The sequence below is a fragment of the Triturus cristatus genome, chromosome 6 (assembly GCF_964204655.1).
Source record: "Triturus cristatus chromosome 6, aTriCri1.1, whole genome shotgun sequence".
NCBI lineage: Eukaryota > Metazoa > Chordata > Amphibia > Caudata > Salamandridae > Triturus > Triturus cristatus.
The window spans coordinates 1,685,848,061-1,685,869,925 of NC_140589.1; the positions used below are offsets into that span (position 1 = coordinate 1,685,848,061).

Below are 21,865 nucleotides of genomic sequence, written 5' to 3' on the forward strand. Positions count from 1 at the left end.
TCCAATGTAGCCTTTGCATGGCTGAGGAACAATCCCTTTGACAAGACACTCCTGCCTGACAGTGCCAATGCGGGAGGAGGTAAGAGTTGAAAAGCCCGCCTTACTTCCTCTTTCACTCAGTTGGAGTATGTCCATCGCATTCCAACAGACACCACCATTCTAAACTCCCCATGGATTTAGGACTGAATTTAACCTGCCTAAGAATAGGCGATGGTCCAATGATACCTTTGCCTGGCTGAAGAACAAAACCTATTCCAAGCCAATCCTACCAGGAGGTGCCAATGTGAGTGAGTTAAGAGATGACAAGGTTTGTACCTCCTCTTTCCTCCGTTATCTGAGTCGGAGCACTAGTCGGAGTATGCCATCACCTTCTGACATTCACCACCCTATGTGAAGCCTTGCCCTCCCAACTTTCTGCTAGCGTACTAGGGAGCAGACAAGGCAGCGTGACCCGGGGGGGGACCAAAGCATAAATACCCTTCTATGTTGAATACTGGGAAAGACAATAGTTCTCCTGCTACTTGTAGCCCAACTATGTTTCCCAGGAGTTTCCCCCAATCATATGGACCAAGTCGCCCCTGTGGAAGGCCACTTCCACCCTGCATAGCTGCCAGCCAGTGCTGGAGGGCGGGAGAAGTTGCCCGTTACCGTTACTCACATCAATAGTACCTGTTTCGCCGAACTCCAGGACGGGCTACTAAGTGAGCTGGCCAGGCTCCGCCCTTGATCCAGAGGTCAGACCCAGGCCCCTCTAAGTTCTGCTGCTTCACCTGCCCGTTAACACAAATAACTGGAGCAACTGAACCACTTATCGCCGTGCTGCATGTCCTCTTGGACAGGTGCACGGGCACCTGTCCCAGCATCCAAACGCAACCAGAAAGTCGAACCGTACCCCAAACGGTAACCCCCAACTGGCCTGGAAGCGAGACAGACAATACTACTGCCTCAACAAGGTATGTCCTTTGCCTATTCCATGTCTGGCTGTAAGAGTTAGACATTGCCAGTCCCAGTCCCGAGTGAAAAAAGGAGCTCTACAGCTGCTGGTGCTAATGATGGAACATGTGGCCTGATGGAGCAGACTATAATTCCATTGCTACTGCTGTGCACGAACCCACAACCATTGGCTCTCCATGGTACAATACCTTCATGCTAATCATGGTTTCCTAGGAGGATGTTGACAAGTCTATGTTTAAGAAGTCTAACCGTGTCCTGAACAGTAACCCCCAACTGGCCCTGATGCGAGACAAACCATGCCAAGGCACATAGGTGATTTTAATAGCTAAGAGCCGGTCTAACAGCGTCAACAGGCATCCTAAGCTTAAAATAGGAGTGTTGGAGTAAGGGTATCCAGTGCGAATAAAGACGACAGCCTCCCATCTGACCAACCGTGGCGGGAACCACTCCTGTAGATTTTAGTACAAATGGTCCCTGTTGACCTGTCACTGCCTGATGTACGTGACCCCGGTACATGGTCCCCTTGCATGGCGGCATGCCATTGAGACAAACATCCAATCCCCGATAAGTACCACTACCTGCCTACGCAACATTCTTGCCTGGCATTCCTCCATGCCCAGATATACCATGCGATGATTGCTCTACTCCGTCACTTGACCCGGCCCTACTTCGAAGAACAAACACAGCGTGACGAAGCGGCCTGTGACCTGCCCCAAACTCAACTGAATCATCCCATGAGCCGAATGATGTGCGAGCTCGCCGCCAACCTCTGTCAAAGCCTGCCAACCCCACCAGTATTTGGACCCCTATTGCTCCAAAATTGGGGGGGGGGAGGGGGCAGTCCTGTTTGGAGATGTGTGTAATGGAGGACATGTGTCCTAGAGTACCTATTGTTTGGGTGCAAATATCAGTACCACAAATACCTGGTGTGTTCAATACTAAGAACAGTGCTAACCACTCAATCATCGTCTTAAAACCGTGTGTGACAAACCGGGAGATTAAAGCCAGGCAGTGTGACACGGAAAGACCCACCACGCGGCTGTGCCCCAAAATCCACCATTCCGCATCAAACAGACCCGCTGGAAATACAACAAGAGCCTAACTCTCTACACCCGCGGATAACCCAGGAAATAACCAATAACACTCGAGTAAATAACAACGGAGGTCCTTTCAACGTGTAACATGTGTCCCGAATGTACAATATGCGCAAAGGTGTGCAGGCGTGTAGGAATCAAAACCTAACATTGACTGTGCATAGGAACTAGTATTCAAACTGCGACCTATAGAATATGCGTGGTGCTGTGCAGCACAGCTTGGCCCCTCTGATCCACTTCACAAACTTTGGAAGCAAGCCTTTGCTGGTTACCCTCAGATCCTAGCCGTGCACACCTAACCCAGGGGGGTTCCCATACTAACGAAGCAATAGTCCTAATGGTAGCAAGCTTACCGCTCAGTGTCCCAGGACATAAAATGCTAAATCCACTACATGATCAAAATTTTAGGCAGCACTTGTCTGGAGACATTCAACATCTGTCATGAAGCGCAGCACGTGGCTATCAAGCTTGGGGAGCTGACACGCCTCTATTTCCCCTTGAACTCCAAGAAGCCAAAAAGAGGCAAAACCGCCCCCCTCCCCCCCCCCCAGGCTAGGAGGATAGCTTCGGCAGGAGGAAAGCTAAAAGAACCGACAAGCCAACTCCTACCTCAGGGGAGCACATAGTTACTGCAAAAATGGGTACTCCTACCTTCAACAGGATCCAACAAAAGACCGTCATGATGGCCCTAGTGGTATAGGTTCCACTGCCTCACTCATGAAATTACCGGGCACCCAAAGTGAACGGCTAACGAGCGGACAAGAGGGCGAGGAGGGGGCGGAGACAGAATATGTACCCCCTGAGTCCTCCCCGCCGGAAGCAGCTATCTGCTGGGGTCTCCCTTGGTCTTTCCCAGGTACTCGACCTCCCACCCCTGTGCCTTCCTGTGGCACTAAGGCGGCCGCCCTCCAAGGGGCGGGCCGCTGCGCAACCCCCCCCCGGGCAGCCTTACATTCATGTTCTTTGGTGTTCGGTTTGACTGCGTCATAGCTGAATGGGAACCCGATGAGAACAAATGTTTGTAGCTGCGACCATGTTATCTGCTTCCTTTTCTCTGAAATCTCTGTCTTCAGCTTTCCTTTCATTTTATGTGCTTCTTCAATCTGTTGGGTTGTATGCTTCATTACCCTCTCTTGTGGCCCTTTCATCCTCCAGTTGCCTCCCTTTTTGCCCTTCTGTTTCTTTCCCTGGAAGACAGGGCCATCCCAGTTTACACCAGGCCCACAGTGCTGGAGGGACCCCAGAAAAGAGATGCCCAACGGCTCTGGCTTCTTGTTAGGTCGAGCCTAGAAGCATGCTGTATTAGGATATGCACTAGCAGCCCTGCCCACTCTCCGCCTATATTTGTCATTGGCTTTGTGCCATTGTCTTTTATAAATGCTGGCTTCCGATTCATTATGAGGTTTGTTAGTCCCTCCTTGGTACCGCCTAATCTCCATTTCTTACCGTTCATAAGGACTGGACCTTTTACTTGGCTTGTTACACGGTCTGCTTTATCTAGTGAGTGAGCACTATTTTATTTTGTTATGCTTTTTTTAGTTTGTACATGCCGCGTTAAGGACACCGCGCTAAGTTTATATGTTTTTTAAAAAAAACTTTAATGTTGAGTGCGGCGCCCACTTCACGAACACCTCCACGCTCGGTTTTCAATTTTTTTTCTTTTTTACTTTAATAATGAGCGTCGCTCCCCCTGGACCTCTCTTTGCTTTCCATCAAGGGAGGGTCAGACGTTATCACTCGAGAGACTTTTATCAGAAGTAGTGAAACAGGAGGGTCGATTGAGACAGCTACCAAGATGGCGCAGGGTTCGAACTACGGGGCTCCAGAGACGAGACTCATTCTGTCACCTGAATAAAATAACATTTGAGAATGTATATGTGGTTCGTAAGAGCCAGGCTCTATTTGAAACCAGGGTATTACTGGAAGATGCTAGCGAAGAGGAGCAGGGCAGATACAGAGATTGGGATGTGGCCCACTGAGAACCCATGAATATATAAATCGAATCCGCTCTGTGCAGACAGGTTATGAGGAGAATTATATTGAATATGTAATTTATTTTTAATTGAGAAATACGTACATTATAAAACTCATTTGAAATTATGTCAATCTGTTCTTTTTCATATAATTCTAATAAAAAGACGTCAAAGTGAAATTCATTGGAAAGCGTCCGTCCCTCCACAGCAGCAACAGAAGCAGAACCCAGGGAACGGGACACTCATGAGATCACAGGCGCTGCAATGTGGTGTCACGAGACCGGGACCTGGCTATGTGCAGAGGGGAGGCCTCCACTGCGGATGAGAGAAAAGGAGACATCTGTTGGGGGGTGTTATGTCCGGTAGCACAGGGTCTACTTTCAGGTTCACGGCTGGGTCATTTTTAGCGACAGGAGCTGGATCTTATCAAGAAATCGGATCGTGAACACGCAGGATCCCCCCGTTAACTTGAAAAACGTGGTATCACTCACAGTGGTGATGCATGATGACATGCTGAAAGGACTCCATTGTGACGTGTTCCTGGCATAAAAGGCTGGTATCCAGGGACCAACAGCAGGGCGCGCAAGGACACCAGACGGGGAGGACCACTGCCGGTGACTGGAGCTGAGGGCACTGAGAAGCCAGAAGCTGCACGGGGCTGGGCAGGGTCCAAAAAGGATGGGGACAGGGGGTGGGCGCGAGAGAACAAGGTGGGTAAATTAAACAAATGAAAACTGAACTGAAAACCAAACTGAACTCGAAACCAAACCCGAAAACTGACTTGAAATTCCCATTTACGCTCATCCTTAATTTCTTCACCCTTCTTTCAACTCGCAGCACTAGACACCCAATCTTTAATTTCACAACCTAATATGTTCTCCCATAAATGGCCTTTCTTCTCCCGTTCTCTTTTCCCCCTTAACTCCACGTCCTCCCTCTCTGCGTCCCTTCTCTCTCCAGCCCTAACCCTTTCATATTCTCCTCTACCATCCAGTTCTTCCTCTTCTCTATCAACCATTTCTTTCCATTCCCCTCTCCCTTTCCTTCACTTCATGTTCCTTGCCTTCCATTCACTTTTGCCACCCTCCCATCACTTGCAGTGTCATCTTTTTTCTCCCTTTTTAGGTCAAGCCTAGCGGTAGCGCGCATTCACTGCCCGCTCTGCGAAGCATGCTGTATTAGGGTATGCACTAGCAGCCCTGCCCACTCTCCGCCTATATTTGTCATTGGCTTTGTGTCATTGTCTTTCATAAAGGATGAGAGACTGGGTCAGCCCCACCAGGATGTAGCTCCGTGGCCTTCATGTTACTGATAGAGCTCTCCACAAGGGGCACTCAGCCTATTGGGGTACGTTACAAGACATTTTACCATCTACCTATTTCACCCCCATCTTTCCTAGTCTCTGAATGCTGGCAGTCTCTGCCAGGCTAGGTGTGCAGGTCTGTGGATATAGTGTCGGGGTGGATGGGGACTTTGCTCCATAGAATCAGCTGTGCCCTCGTCTGCAGCATGGCCCACTGCTGCTTCTGTCAAAACCACAGGGCAAAGAACACATGGGCGGCGGTGCATGTGCTTGCCAGCTGTGCTGGCTACTGCACGCCGGCAACACGCACTGTGAATTCTGGGCTTTTAAAAAACACAACATAATGTATCCCTTAGGACCCAAATCGTAGATCTAATTATGTGACTGAAGGTTACTCGTTTTGTTGACCTTAGAAGGATGAAAGGTTGAGTCTCCCCTGCTATGATTCGATCCTATGACTAACAGACTACTACACACCAATATCCACAGTAGACGTCAACCTCACAGAGCCGATACCCCAATGACACCCAGACAAGACATTTCACGTAACAGAGATATTGGCATTGTAAATGACAATTACAATGCATTTTATTTATGTTTTGATTATCAAAACAGATAAATAAAAGGCATTGTCATTTTGCCAATAGCTTAACCTCTCACAAATGCGAGACCTATTGCATTGCAAATGCTTGTTTTTTGACTACCCCCAGCATCAATATATAAAAAGCCCTCCGCTGCCCCAGCATCCCCCCAACCTCTGGGTGCAGTAGAAGATCAGCGATGCAGAGCTTTTTACATTTTGATAATGGGTAAGCAAAATGCGAGTAGCCGGAGTGCTGCCTACCCTCTTCCGCTGCACCCCTGGCTCGTTTCTTCACAGTGGGAACCTTGGCGAAGGGCTTAAGAGCGCTTTCTAACAGACACAGAGACTGTGCTGCAGCTTTTTGTGTTTCGGCTCAGGAGGATAGACAGAATGCTGAGCTGAGGTTTGCATTCGGACCTGGCTCCCCATTTTGTATGGTTGGGAGCTGTAACCAGTAGGTCACTTGGCGTCCATGACATTTTGGCTTATTTTGGGCTCGAGATTGCAAGAGGAATTCGAGCTGAGTCAGAGACAGCACTATAGCTCGAGCCTGGCTCAAACTTTCAGTGACTAGCCCACCTCTAGTAGGACTACAAGCAAAAAGTGACCTGACTAGACAGCGCTCATTAACATGGAAAAGCCAGACAATGATGCATCAAGAAAAACCAAACACAACTTTTTCCGCACACTATCATCTGTGATAATTAAATTGCTTTCTGATAAGGCCTGCTAACTCATTCTGTCTGCACTAAAACACATGCTGTCCGCTGTGTTTTTGTCAACACTCTCCAGACCTTCCAACTATAAAAATGGCATTATTGTGTGAGGTAGGATCTGGAAGGGGTGGGGTCTGGAGTAGGTAGGGCAGTGCCTTGGTCCTATCACACCCTAGCCGATCATGGAGGGGGTGGGACTTGGAGATCAGCTCTGGCCTAGCCAACCCAGCCACTCTTTATATAAACAAACAGCTAAGGCTTCTGAGGCTGTTGCTGACATCCTAAGGAGGTTGTGAGACTCCTGCTGAACGCCAGCTTCCCAGAGCCTCCAAACAGGAGGTTAGAAAGGACCCTGCAAGGGGGTTCAGCTCACCTTGTGCCACCGTGTGATATCAGCGCCTGGTCAGGATACCCTGTGAAGAGAGCCGATATTGTGTGAAGCACCTGAGTTGGCATGTCTGCCCCTGCGGAAACAAGGACATTTGCTAAATTGACTGAAACTGTCTAGGACAGATGGTAAAGAAACGGGACTGTGCCCACAGACAAGGGACACCATGTCGTCCTGGTTGGATCTCAGCACTTGGAGAAGTGTTCACACTCCGTGCACTGCGGCCTCGGTGTCTTCCTTCTTAGTGAGTGCTATCCAGTATGTAACTGCACTCCGAGTCTTCTCGCCCAAGCCTGGACATCTCGAGGAGAGCACTTGACGCCAATCACAGTCTGAAAGGATTTACAGAAAACATTTGCAAAAGGAGGGAAGATCGGAAAATGTAAATGGTTATAGTCTAATACAATTGTACATGCCTAATGTAATGAAAAACGACTTCATGCAGAATGGGTGTTCAAGTGACGTCCTTGACATGCATTAATCAAAGCAGTGCCATCAGTTATGGCAGCAAAGATGGGCTACTTGGTCATGACGTTATTTTTCGTCGGGTTTACTGCTGTCATTGGTGAAAAGGAGCACAGGGAGTCTTTCTGCACAAGCTGCCCAGAAGTCCTCAGTTCTGCTGCCATTGCCTATTATATGCACATCCCCACCATCAGAATCAGCAGCAAATGTATGCAACATGATCAACAATCTGAATGCAGCATCCAGCACAGCGAACGGATGGCATCTCTCTCCGGCGCAGGCGTGCGTAGCCGCTAGAACTAAAGGCTCTATTTTCAGGAACACCATCATTGTCTCCCTCAAGGGAGTTATGGTTCCAAGTCGCCTAAAAAAAGCCCAGGCCTCCCACTGGGCTGGATGCTCTGGGTCTTGGGTGGAGGATGGGATGAGCTCAGTGGGAGCGGCGGGTAAACATGTAGAGCCGTGAAAAGAGAGGAGAAAGGAAGGAGGAGAAGGACAGAAGGGGCTCGTGACGTTAAGACAAGGTCCGCATCGATGAAGGCTGGAATTTGTGAAGAGAGGAAGGATGGAAAATCAGGCTCTGAGGTTAGTAGATGGAAGCTGTGCATGGTGTATGAGGAGAAACTGAAATCTCCAGGAGGGATCTTGATCAGTTGGTTCACAGTTAGTGTGTGTGCCAGAATCACTATTCATAACGCGAAAGAAGCGTAGAGATTTTCTTTGCCAACCCCCCCAGTCCTCCGCCGATAGCTCCTGAACATGCACAGTGACTTTCTTGAAATGGTTTTCCTTACATTTTATGAAAACCCATTAGAAGATGTTCACTGACCATGCACTCACACTCACAGCGTTCCATGTTGAAATGCATTTTCATAAGCCAGGAAAATTAGTTAATGGCTGCTGTGCATGTGTGCATACAAATAGCAGCCATCTTGTAGTGATTTAATACAGTTTCTGAAAAAACAATATAAGATAGCAACCATGCACGCATGCTTGGTAGCTATTATGGAATGGTTTTTTTCAGTGTAACTGGCAAGACAGCTCTTTGCCAGTTCTTGTGACATAATTTAATGAGCACTGACTAAGCCAAATGCCTACGTGGTGGCAGAAGGCAGTGCATTAACTAGGGGGTCACAGAGAGAGGGGGCAGGGAAACAGAGGTTACCACAAGGCACTAATTAAATTGCACCACAAAGCATGTAAACTTCCTCAAAATGCCATGGCTTTAAGGACAGCCTGTCCGTCCAATGGCAATCCTTAAGCAATGTCAACATCCAGTGGTGTAACTGGGCAGACCAAGAGCCCACTCTGTACTGTATGTCTGTGCAGTATGTATCTAGTAGTGTATTAATAGGATGTGGCCTTCCTCTCACAGCTATAGCTGTCTGTAGACAAGACTTAAAACATGGTAAGTGAGCACATGCATGCTATGTAACTGCGTGCTTACATAGAAGGACATTTTAATGGGTAGCATTTGCTGCATAGACACCAAGAATGTGATCTAGAAGCATGTGTGAATGTTATATATGTATGATATATATTACACATTATGTGCCATCCTTTTAGGCGGAGGGCAGCCATGCTCATAATTGGATGGAGCGGAGTATTCTGGTCATTTCCCAGAGAATTCTGTTTGAAGGCGGTGAGCTTTGAAAACCGTCTTGAACTTTGAGAGAGATGATGGCTCCCAGGTCACCAGAAAGGGTGTTCCAGTGCAGAGAGCCAAGTAGGCTGAAGGGTTGAAATCTGGAAGCAGCCCTGGGAAGCTTGGGTGAAATATATATGTTTTTGCTCTCAAAATAGGGAGTAGCGGAATAGGGTCTCAGTCATTTTTGTGGGGAAGGAACATGGATGGAATTAAATACTACGATGAGAAAAATCTGTATTGATCTCTTGGCTGACAGAAGTGGGTGCGGGCGGATGAGACAAATGTAACACCAAGAGCGAAAGTGATAGACCTTCGGGTGAGAGACAGTACGTGTTGGTTCAGCGACCTGGGCGGTAAAGGTTATCCAGTTTAAAAACTATACATTAAAAAAATATTGTGTTCTAATTCCCTAATGTGGTTTTTAAACTGGAAATTTGGGAGTGTAACACGAGGGCCCTCCCCGGTAAAAAGGTTCATCTCTCTTTCTTTAACCTCAAGGTCTAAACTGTTTGTATGAGCTTTTGTTGTGATTTTATAGTTTTTATTAACCTTAATAAAGTTTTACTTAAACTGGGTATCTCACCCCCAGATCCAGTTACATTAGCATGGAGTACAAAGCACAAGGACTTCCACCAGATTCCTTTCTTACAAAAGAACCAGATAGTGTGTTTGTCAAGGGAGCTGACCTGGGGCTGTGTTGACAAGTTAACGTTTCCTAGTTAAGAAGTAGCCTGAATCATTGGTGGGAAAGAAAGATATGTTTTACAAGTACTCGCTGACGTCAAGGACTGTCCCACAAAATGTGACAATGGAGTCCTGTGACTGTATCTACTCTGGTGTGAGATGTTGTAGTGAAAGGTTTAGCAAACAAAGCGAACCTCCCACATACTCAGATAGCAGAGCGAAAACTGAAGAGGGAGCGGGTTCTTGGAATGCGAATTCACACTGAGCCTTTCTTGTCCTGAATCATGGCATCTTCTGGTCACTGCTGCAGTGGTAATCAATGTGAAACTTTAATATTAGGAGAGGCCTACTGTATGAAACTATTATTACAGCAGTTACGTTGTGTGCAAATATATTTTCAGATATTGACTGTTAGTCCAGCGGGAAAGGGACACTCCTAGCGAAACAGGTTGGCACTTCAGGACTGCAGGTTTATGAAAACCTTCTAACACGAGCTTGGAAAGGAGCCCTCTTCTCCCATCCTGCAACACTCCTTTGGAGTCAGAACTCATGCAGGGAAGACAATATTGTAGAGGCCCCAGGCTAGGTTGATGCCTGTGCCACAAACCACATATTCAAGAAAAACAATGGTTCTCGTGGACAAAGTAAGAATACTTAGTAATCTGTAAGCACAGTGGTAAAATAGACTGAGGTAGGACGCCGAAGGAGAAACCTTATACAGAACACAGTAAATAGACCAAATACTGTTTTTGCAGGAAAAATGGTGAGTCTATATTAAAAACATGCAAACCGTGCTCACTGTCCCATGTGAAAAAGAACCAACATGACAGAAAAGTGACAAATCACAACATAAGAGCCAGGTTCATTAATACATGTAATAAACCATTTTTAAATGAACAATGTCCTACAACAGCCTTCTGTCAATTTAGAAAGGCCAGATATGGTTCTTTATAGGGTGAGTCACAGGTTTATGTATTAAGAACCCTGGCTCTATGTTGCAATTTGTCACTTCTGTCATGGCGGTTCTTTTTCACATGGGACACCGAGCACGGTCTGCATGTTTTTAATACAGACTTACGATTTTTTTCTGCAAAACAGTATTTGGTCTCTTTATTCTGTTCTGTATAAAGTGACTGCTTCGGCATCCGACCTCAGTTCTATTTTGCTATTGTGCTTACAAAGTATTAATATTCTTACATTGCCGACGAGAAATATTGTTGTTCTTGAATATATTTTTAGGCCTGGTTCCTTGTGAGTAGGGTCACCTTTGTTTTTCTGATACGTGTGCGACAAACCAAGCAGAGTGGAATTCTGTAAGATCAGATGAATACTGAGAGAGGAGCATATGAGAGGCAGGGGTTAATGAAGGGAGAAAGGCCCTCAGCAAGAACCATGACCATATGGGACCTTTGGTGGCAGACATGGGGTACAGGTTGGAGGCTCTGATTTGTGAAACAGGCTCTAGAAACCAGACAGGACCAGAGTCCCCGGTGGATGTCTTTTAATATCTCACTGGCTCTGGAGAAGCCATCTATAATCTGGAAACCAAGATGAATAGGGTGTAAGATGCTTTATAAGCGATCAAAGCGCTTGTTTTAGCACATCAGGATTAATGGAGGTAACTGAGAACGCTAACGGTAAACTTCCTGAATGGGAAGTTAAAAGTTGATGGACGAAGACCGCTGTGCCCTCATCAGTAGGATCAACAGCATTCCAACACATTTAATTGTATACCCTCATTATATTGCATGCGTTGTATTGCATGGTGATAAGATCAGATCTAGCGCTTCGATCGAACCACTAAATAGCAAGTCAAGTTTTAAGAATTACATGTGGATGAAAGAATAGTAAATATATATTTACCTCGATGAAGCAGTTTTAGGTGATCCAGTGGTGGCAATAGTTTTAGGTCGATATAATCAACGTCAATGTAGTGTAATATAAATATATTAGTCACCGTGTTTAAAAGGTAAAAATCCATCACCTGCTGTTTTTCTGTAGCTTTTTTTGGTGTTTTTGTGAGCTTGGTGACTGAAAATATTTCTCAGTGAGTTCTTCTGGGTGTACACACGACAAGAGGACTGTGGGTAGAAGAGAGCTTTAACAGAGAGGTGGTGCTGGGGAATTCCAGATGATAAAGAGGGCACCCGAAAGAGGCTTCGTGCGATTGGACGAGAGTGCTGATGTACCCAGATGCCTGATTAGAGATACAGAGAAGAAAAGCTGCGGTTAATTGGAGACTCACGGGTGGGTTTAAAGGGTCCAGCATCTGTTTGAAATCAAGTTAAGCTACAGGTGCAGTTGGGATTGAAACCTTCCATTTGATTCATACTGAAGCCTCACAAATGTTCATGGATATCCTTTTAAAAAGATGGGATTACCCTGGGACATGTGGTTAAGCACAGAAAGTTAGCATACCTGAGACATAAATAATCTGCCTTCTTGGTGCTGCCAATACATACATTAATTTAGGAGATATATGAGGTGTTCAGTGCTTGTCAAGGATTTCAGAAAGAGATTGAGCTATATCAAGAAGTGAATGCATGTATGTGTATAGAAATGATGAAAAAAGCACATTAAACTATAGGAAGCAGACATATACCTGGGTTGCATCAAAATGGTATGCAGCTGTTCGAACGTGATCATAGGGTAATGCTGAGAGAGTCACAGTAATGTCCTCTTTTCTAACCCCTATACTTGTCTTCTCTTAACTTTTATGCTGAAACATTTTATTCTCCCCATAAAAACGCTTTGCACCTGGCAAAGGGTTCATTTAATTTCATAAGGCTTTATTCGAAGCTTAGACACAAAGTCCATAAAAGCACATACATACATACATCAAAAACAAATCATAATAACCATAAATTAAATGTACAGTACAGAATACAGGATTAAAAAACTGTTAAAATATCATGCTAGTCCTTGCTTGGCAAAGGGTTCATTTTGGGGATCTTACATTTTTAAAAGCTACGGTAAAAGATGTTCAAAACATTCACTTTGTCATGGAAGCTCTTAAAGGAAAGGCATGCATTGACTCCCGGTGATATGCTGTGCATGTGCACTGACCGCGAATCAGCCTTTGGTTACAGAAATAGGAATTTAGGGTGATGGGAGCACTTGCAACACCGCTTGGGCAGGATTGTGCTTTTTAGTCTCACTTGTGTCTACCTTTGGAAATCAAGTATGTTTGGCTGCCAGCTTCCAAAAATGTAAAGATTACAGACCACTTTAATGAGTAGAAGGCAAGGGCTCTCACCTCTGCCATTCTAGCTGTAAATTGTGGGGATCAGTCTGTCCGAATGCATATATTGTTGAACTATTGTTTATTTCTGATACGCTTATGAGATGAGGTGGTTGCGTCACGCATCAGGTATGCCGTTTTCTTGTTTGTCTGAGAAAACCTCAATAAAATGTTTTGCATAACAAAAGAGTCAATGCTCCCGTCCTGGCTTTTCCTTCAACAACCTACGGCATTCTGGGAGTTGTAATCCTGGTTGTCTTGAGTTGATCCATTTGACCTCCCCTACCTGAACTCGTTGTTTTGTAATAGGAAAGCACAGCTTTGTGTTCTTGTTGGCAAGGAATGATCCAGTAACCTTAATAGTAAGAACATTCTGTGTTGCTGAGATTGAACTCTGTTCTAAGAGGAAGTTAAACCACTAAATATAACATGACTGAGGTAACGGAAGAGAGAACAGGGCAGGGCAGGGATTTATTGCAGCACATTTACTCCAATCTGGAACAAAATGACGGTTTCTGCTTGATTTGTAGTGAAGTACAGATAAGAGTGGCCTCACCTCACCACAGTCAATAGTACGTGTGCACTTTGTGGCCAATATTGGTTGGTATCGTCTGTGATGTACACAGTGTCTTCGCTGTTGATGTTTTGGCGATGCCACCATATACGATGTTATCTTGGGTGGTGTTGATGGTGACAATAGAGATGTCCTTTGCAATGTTGTTTCATTCAGACCCGAGCAATGCACAAGAGGTGGAGGGAAATTCAAACAGTGTCGGGTGGGGTCTATGAAGAGACCCTTAGTGCTTTATTCAAAACTCCTTGTAAATACCAAAAGGGATTTCAGTTATTGCAAAATGTATTGCTCATTTGAATTTGTTCCCCTTTCTGTTTTGCCCCGGAAAACCTTGAAACGAGAACAGGAAAGCTTGCTCAGAAAGAGGGAGAATTTGTGGTACTGTGTATGCAAAACAGTGGTTAAAATGGGCAGGATCTATTGGGAATGACGTTCCCAATCATTCTTAATTTTACCTTATCAATTCCCTCTTTACATTTTTTTTAAACTGCTCCTGAGCGATTAATCCTGAGTTCTGGAGTGCGGCCTTCTAATAGAAACGTCTTTTTTGCACTAGGCAGTCTGATTTCCATATTGCTAAAATAGATATTTTAAGGCACGTGTTTTGTTTTAAACACTAATGTTCAGATTTACTAATACTTTGCATTGAGTTTGCATCGCAAACATCACGCAAACCCAGTGCAAAGTGATGTGGTAGGATTTTCTTTCCAACACAAATCATGATTTGCATTGGAAAGTTGCATTAAGTAATGCACAGTTGTGATATCTGCCATTTAACGCTACTTTGCATCAAGGGGGCGTGCCATGGGTGGTCCAGTTGAAGGCAGGCATTTGTACCAAAAAGTACGCCTTTTTGAGGCATGCGCAACTGTGGACCACGTTTTACAAGTCCCCACGTTTATCCACCTTTGCATGTGTGCTGCAGTATACAACAGGCATACAAAGTGGTCAAAGTATTAAAGTCTCATTTTTGTCATCAAATGCCCCCTTCCAGTACAAACCTTATGTTTGTCCGTACTCAGACAACCTTTGTTCAAGGGAATGTGCTTTGGCACATGGTAGCCGAAAGTGCGCTGTGCTGGGGGAGAAAAAACAGGGCCACGTCTTTGTTTTTCTCTCACCATGTTACATGAACACATGATTCAACTACCTTTAGCATGTCTCACCTATTCCTACGAACATCGATTATCTGAAATTTGTCTTAGCTTAGAGTTTCTCCATAATTAATGAACATTAATACAGTGAAACATTTGTATGTTTTTTATATAAGAGAAATGTGTTACTTCTGTCCATTTTCTGTAATGTGACTGCCTGTATTGTTGGCAAACCCTTCCTGAAAAGAAAAGATTTCTTTCCTAGAACTCACTGAATGGTATAATTAGCCACCTTTGACTTCACTCACAGATGAACGTTAATCTTTACTCGTTAGCAAACAGTGAAATTTTACCTACAAGAGGATCAACAAGCATTGTTACAACCAATAGGTACATTTGCATTCGACCCCTGACTGAAAACAGTGTGCTGCAGTGAAAAAAAAACAAATCTGGTTTTCTGTATAGAATGTGCTTATGAGATAAAGAATTTAGTGTGTGAGGAATCAGAGTACTTTTGAGATGTAAAATAATACCTCATGCATTGCAAGCACCCAGAAGGAGATAAAAAGAGACACCAGACTGCCAATAGCATGAGATGAGATGTATATATACTCTGCTTGGAGTAGCTAAGTCCATTATTTGTATATTTTAAAAAACTAATACCAGTAGGCACAGATCGAAAAAGGGGTGATCTGGTAGTAGTAATGCAGAGCTCTTGGTACCTAAAGCTTGGAATTAAATTGTTGATTCTTTGCAGTTTTCATCCATTATTGTTTTGTTTTTTATTTGGCCCTCACTGACCATCACTAGCGTGAACGTCAGATTCAGAATCTGGCTATTCACTGCGATGAAGTAGAAATAGTGGGTAATTTACCACAACCCCCGGTTCTGCCTATATCCCGTGGAGGCGAAAACCACACCGATCTCTTCCCAGGAATGCAAGGATCTTTTGGAAAGAGTGTGCCTGCGAATCTCGAGAGTCAGAATTACTACAGAAGTTCTTGTAGTTCTAATGCTGGCTATTTGTGATTTTGAGATCCTCTTCGAAAGGGGTTCAGAAGGAGCTCTTCTGGATAAACCTTGCAGTGTAAATGAGATGAAAACCAGCATCAGTGCTCTGCTCTTCCCACTGAATGCTTTCCTGTACAATTGCTGAATGATCGACCTGTATGAAGTGTTCTTCTTGAGTGCTCGTGCTTACTTGATGTTCCATTTTGTGTTTCAGCTGGGCACCGCTGTTGGCTTCCTTCTGCCGCCTGTATTAGTTCCAAACACACCCGATGACGTGAGTCTGATGGGACACAATATCAGCATCATGTTTTATGGCACAGCCGCAGTATCCACTTTGTTATTCCTTTTAGCTGCTCTAGGTAAGTGCATGGGCGCTAATCCTTAAAGTGGCATGAACTTAAAAATATCATTTTTGAACAAATATGCTGTTGAATTGTGTTGTTGGGTAGGGTATATATATTTTTTTCTAGTTAACAAATCAATGTTTACATTACTCTTAAACATTGCAGCTACTTTTCTGTTTGTCTTTATAATAGTTATTGCACATTTTGTGTGCGCTCTTATGTTATTTTGATTTTAAAATAAATCTTTTAAATATATCCATTGTTTCCTAAGGTTCTTGACGGTAGCTTTCTAATGTGAAAGAGGCAAAGATAAATCCTGTTCCCGAGCAAGAAACAAAGTTATATCGTCAAAAAGTCAGTCCAAGAAAGTATCAATCCAAATCTTGTATTTTAGTATTCTTTATTTTCTCATCCTGTTCAAGGCCATAGATATTTTACAGATGGCTCATGTCAACAAATAGGTGTAGCTGGTGTAGCCGAGATGTAGCCAACACGTGTTTCGTCTTGGGTATATCGCCAATCGACTTTCTCAGGGCAATCGTAAATTCAAGAACAGGTCCACCAGAATCCAGGCAAAGCCTGTAAATAATCCCATTTAGCATGACTCTTAGTAAAACTTGTATCCCAGGCAAAATAAAAAGGTGTATGAGCATATATCCCAATATTACTTGTGTTCCAGGTAGTAAAGTGAAGTATATAAATATGTATCGGAGTTCGGAGAGTACTCCCTTCAGGATGGGAAACCGGCTCGAAGAATGGGATTATTTACAAGCTTTGCCGGGATTCTGGTGGACCTGTTCCTGAATTTAAGATTTCCCTGAGGAAGTCGATTGGCGATATACCCAAGACGAAACACGTGTTGGCTACATCTCGGCTACACCAGCTACGCCTATTTGTTGACATGAGCCATCTGTAAAATATCTATGGCCTTGAACAGGATGAGAAAATAAAGAAGAATACTAAAATACAAGATTTGGATTGATACTTTCTTGGACTGACTTTTTGGCGATATAACTTTGTTTCTTGCTCGGGAAAAGAATTTATCTTTGTAAGCCTTTGTCCACAGAGGACATTTGGATACTTGGGTGGCCGTTTTACAGCTGTTCTCTTGAGCATCCCCTAGACGTTATTGGTATTTTTGGTTACAGCAATGGCATTGCGTGAAGTCTGACCTAACCACATTTCAAAGTCACATTAATGTGAAAGAGGGTTTGGGTTTTGCTAATTATCCCGGTGATATTTCATATTACTGTTCGTTACCTGAAACGCATCACACTCAAGTACTGCTTAGTGGGTTGCGTGGTGGTTGCAGTCCAACTGGTTTTCTTTCTTGTGTTCCCACATTACCCAAATCCTTGGTGCCAGGGGGTCTAGAAAGCCTATGTCTGTGAACATTTCACTGTAGACTATGCACCCAGAGTCAGTGGTGAGGAAGTAAGTTTGCCCATGGTCAAGAGCACGTTGTGCACCATCTTTGGTTGTTGCTTTGATGTAGGCTCACTTCTAACCTTTCTCCGGCCCATCAGTAACGAGAAGGAAGAGCACACTCAAGACTGTGCCGGGTAGAGTCGTCTGAATGGTTTACCATGTTCCATCTCTGGTTATTTGTCAGATCTCTTATTGCTTCATAATGCTGTCTAACTTTCCCCAAGGAAACTCATGGAGGATTTTTGAAGCTGTAGATTTTGTCTTAGTTAGGTGATTGGCATTTTGGATGCTCATTCCTCCACTCTTACCTCTACCCTTTATTACGCCAGATTCACAGACATACTCATGTGCTGCCTCCACTCACACATCCCTGCATGGTCACTATGCTTTGCAATTTATGCTGTGTTTGCCCAATAAATCTATCAAGTGATTTCCACTGGTTTCTCAAGTTAGATACAAATTATGTCTACATCAATTTTCTTATTTCTCATTCACCCTCCTGCTCCCCTTATTTAGCCTTCCCTGGCCCTCCCCCCATCTTGCACTACCCTGTTACCTCACCAATAAATTCCCCATTGACCAGTCTACCAGTCCACCTTGAGACCCCCTAGAAACTACTCTTCCTCTTGATTCATTTCAGTCTCTCCCAAGTCACCCAATCTTGTGTATCTCACTTGGGCATTTAGTCAGTACTTTTTGGCTTTCGACACTCCTGCTTCAATACAGTTGTTGTCACGTATACTAACAAGCATTGTCAAAGCCAATAGGTTTTGCCTATGCAAGACCTATTGGCGTTTTCTGTACTTTTTAAAGCTGTTGCACAGCAGCGTGGGCTGCTGTGGAACATGTATCAAAGTAAAAACAAACAAAATGCTGTGGTGCGTCCAGTGTTGACTGCGCCATCGCGCTTTGTTTATATTTACTTTAAGCCATGTTGCACAGCAGCCGGCACTGCTGTGCGACATCTTTAAAAGAGCATTAACAATGCCAAAAAAGCTCTGTGTGCCAATCACTTCACCTCCATACGTCCTGGTGGAGCTCCCCAATACCCTATAAAATGTGCGCAGATCTCTATACAATACTCTCCCTCTTAAGATGAAATCCCCAATAACCTCAAATCCTCTTATCACTACTGGCTGGTTATGTCATCTAACGTTACTTTATACTTTGTTATGTTGATTATGCAAAATGGTCACCTTATAAAGACATATTTGTGATAAAGTTAAAACAGAAATGGTGAACCTATGATATTTATTCCTCCACACAACTTATAACATTCTCAAAATGTATTAATGAAAAACATTTTGGGCAGATTTCTGAAACTGATATTGTGAGTGATGCTTCTGGTGATCAGTCTGAGTGAGATCCAGAGGCACCTGCTAAGATATGAGATAGAACCTCCTCCCAAGTCTTCAGGTGACCCCTTCCTACCTTTCAATTAAGAGGGTCACTGTGTTTTAAAATTATTTCTGAAGGTCACCAGTGATCAAAGTAAAGTGTGTAAGAAGTTGTTGGGGGGGATGGAAGTAACAGATGTAGATATATAGGGAGTAGCGGATTGAACTTGCTAGACTCTCTAGCTAAAGGCATGCTTTGGAGTGTACAATACACTCCATTGGCATGGTCAAGTCATTGTTTTTGTCTTATCTGAATGTCTCTAAGGCAGTGGCAGATATAAATAAATCCACCTGAAGTTTGTGCTCCCATTTTAGTCATAAACCCCTCTACCTTCCCTAACCACATACACCCTAAACTCCATCATTTCCTCATGATTGGCGTGCTTCTAAGATGCCTCTCCCGATCATGCTTGCCTTAATCGTAATCATGCCCGCTGCCTTTTTAAGGGAAAAAAACGATAAAAAACATAATTTCTTGTTTTTATGTATTTCTTTTCTTCTCTTCTCTTTTGTTATAAAGGCCATGCCCTGTCCATGTTCTCTTACCCATTTTGTGTACCAAGACAAACCTGTGTCTTTGCCATGTAAAAATCACACCAGATGAAGCTTCACATGACCATGGACATAGACCCTTATAACTACATGTGGATGAATCTTGATAGTTTATTTCAGGAAAGGCTTAAGTGAAGAGGGACGTCAGGACTGCAGATTGCATTCCAGGAACAGCACTTACTCTATACAGTTATCTTTTTTTCTTCCTGACTCCATGATAGAGACATATCTGAATTCTGGAGAAATGAGGATGTTGAATTGGCTCTAGGGGAGACACAAAACTGCAAAGGGATCCTTGAGCTACCTTCTATAGCAGAGCAAACCCTGGCCCTTGCAGCCAGAATAAAATCACTAGCAAAAACCTATGCCTTCTCTGCCTGGACTTGTAACAAGACCCTGCTGACCAAAAGTAGTGAACGAAAAGCATGCAGTCAGCTTCTGGGCTGGTCTCTTCCATTGATTGTGGAGACAGTAGAGAAAAATGGACTTCAGCATTTTTTTTTTTTAGAGTTTTATAAAGCGCGATCTAGACCCGAGAAATCGGGTATCAGAGCACTTTACATGAGCACCAGTTTCGTTACAGAAGGACACATTCATTTGTTTTAGGCACGGGGAGATTAAGTGATTTGCCCAGAATCACAGGATGTTGAGCGTCGTTGCCGAGACTCAAACCCGGTTCCCCAGCTTCGAGGTCGACCGCTCTAGCCGTAAGGCTACATCCTCTCCCTGATTCTCTTCTGATGCAAAAAGGTCCATTCATTGGGTTGAACACAATAAACAAATATCTTCTAATCAAACTGGCGAGAGAGAGGGATAGGGCACTTTTATCCAGCAGAAAAATAGGGTGCTTTCGCTAGGATGCTGAGCTTTAGATTTCAGGAAATATCAAACTCGTGTCCTCAAACGATTCCAAGTAAGGGGCTTATTGGCATAGTAGACAAGGTTAACCCCTTCGCCGCGCGGCAAATTCCGCCGCAGTGCGAGGGGGGGGGCGGGGCTGGGCGTGGCGCTCAGGTACCCAGGACGGCTCCCGGCCGTCATAAATCACGGTGGGCCTGTGCTCATGACGGCCGGGAGCCGTCTGAACTCCGCCCACTAATTAATTCGCCCGCTCAGGCGGGGAATTAGCCGCCCGTGGGCGGAGCGGCAACGGTCGGACGACTCCTGGCCATCATGAGCACACGACTACCGTGACTCATGACGGCCGGGAGCCGTCCTGAGCACCCATGGGGTTAATGCTTTTCAGTGCACATGAGCCCAGGGTAACCCAGATGTTGGCATTTCTTGGCCATTGCCTCCCTTTTAACAAACAGAAACATATATATTTATTTTACCGTAATTAATCCACCTTATGAGCCAGTCCCATGGTGGCATCCTATGGAATGAGACTGAATGAAAGTACCAAAGAATGGAAATTCTATTTGTTTACTCTAGAACATAAATATTGATGGGAATATGCATGAGTGGCCATGTGGAGGTAAGTGTCTTGTAAGGTCTGGCTAGCCAGTATGTCCTCTGACCGAACCGCCTGGCATAAGGGTCGGAAATGGCAATATCGTAAAGTGAAGATGCATTATGAATCAATTCACTGCCTTGCTATCCAATACTTGTAGTCTCCGGGTAGTTTATAGACTAGAAATAGGATAGAGTAAGCGCCCCTCTACCATTATTCTTCTGGTACCACTACATTCTTGTTCAGCAGATACTGGATACCCAATAAGAGGAGGACAAGAACCAGATGTAGGAAGAACTGAGGCTGGTAGTCTCTTCCATTGATGTACTGGGCCAAGAAAGCCGAGAGTGCCAGGCTCTACTGTTTCAAAGAGGCATGTAAACTGTTCCTCACTTGAGCTGGCAGCAATGATGGTAGAGCAAAATTGACATGTTCTTTGTGTCTTTGGGCCAGGTGTGCTAGAGTCCTTTTCATGTGAACCTAACACATTGGACTCGTACAACGGCAGCTTCAATAAAGGTTTATTCTGGATCCTGTATTCTCTTCTGTACCGTGTTTAGACCTGAACCAGAGGAGCAATAGTAGAAGTAGATGTTGCAGCTGAAAGACCTAGCCTTAAATGCAATTTCTATATTCAGACTACCTTCTCCACCCTAACGTCAGAGTCCTTACAGTTGTGTTGTCCATAACTCATGGCAGAGTCTAGAAATCCTTCAGAAGGGATTCCGCAGTATATGGGCCATAGGATATTTATCCTAATTGTATCTTTTGTTGCCCAGAGGAGTATTGCCACCTCCATCCATCCTTTTATTCACTCTATAAGATGGGGGAGGGTTTCTCAAATGCCAGAGATCCTTGAGAGACTAGCTTTGCCATCATTGAGTCAACTTTCACAATGGTGGAAACTCTGTTCAAGCCTTGTAGATGATCAACGAGGCATAGGACTCAAAGGAATAATGGAAG

The 21,865-nt window shown here is 44.4% G+C and overlaps 1 protein-coding gene across 2 annotated transcripts in view; it reads left to right on the plus strand.

The window, feature by feature from the left end:
- FLVCR1 (FLVCR choline and heme transporter 1) overlaps positions 1 to 21,865 on the plus strand; it is a 136,053-nt gene that overhangs the window by 41,723 nt on the left and 72,465 nt on the right. For both annotated transcript variants that reach the window (XR_014963198.1, XM_085612883.1), the window contains exon 2: positions 15,943 to 16,087. Coding sequence is in view for 1 of the 2 variants with exons in the window: in XM_085612883.1 (XP_085469009.1) it covers positions 15,943 to 16,087 (145 nt within the window). In the remaining variant the exon portion in view is untranslated. The remainder of the gene's footprint in view (positions 1 to 15,942; positions 16,088 to 21,865) is intronic.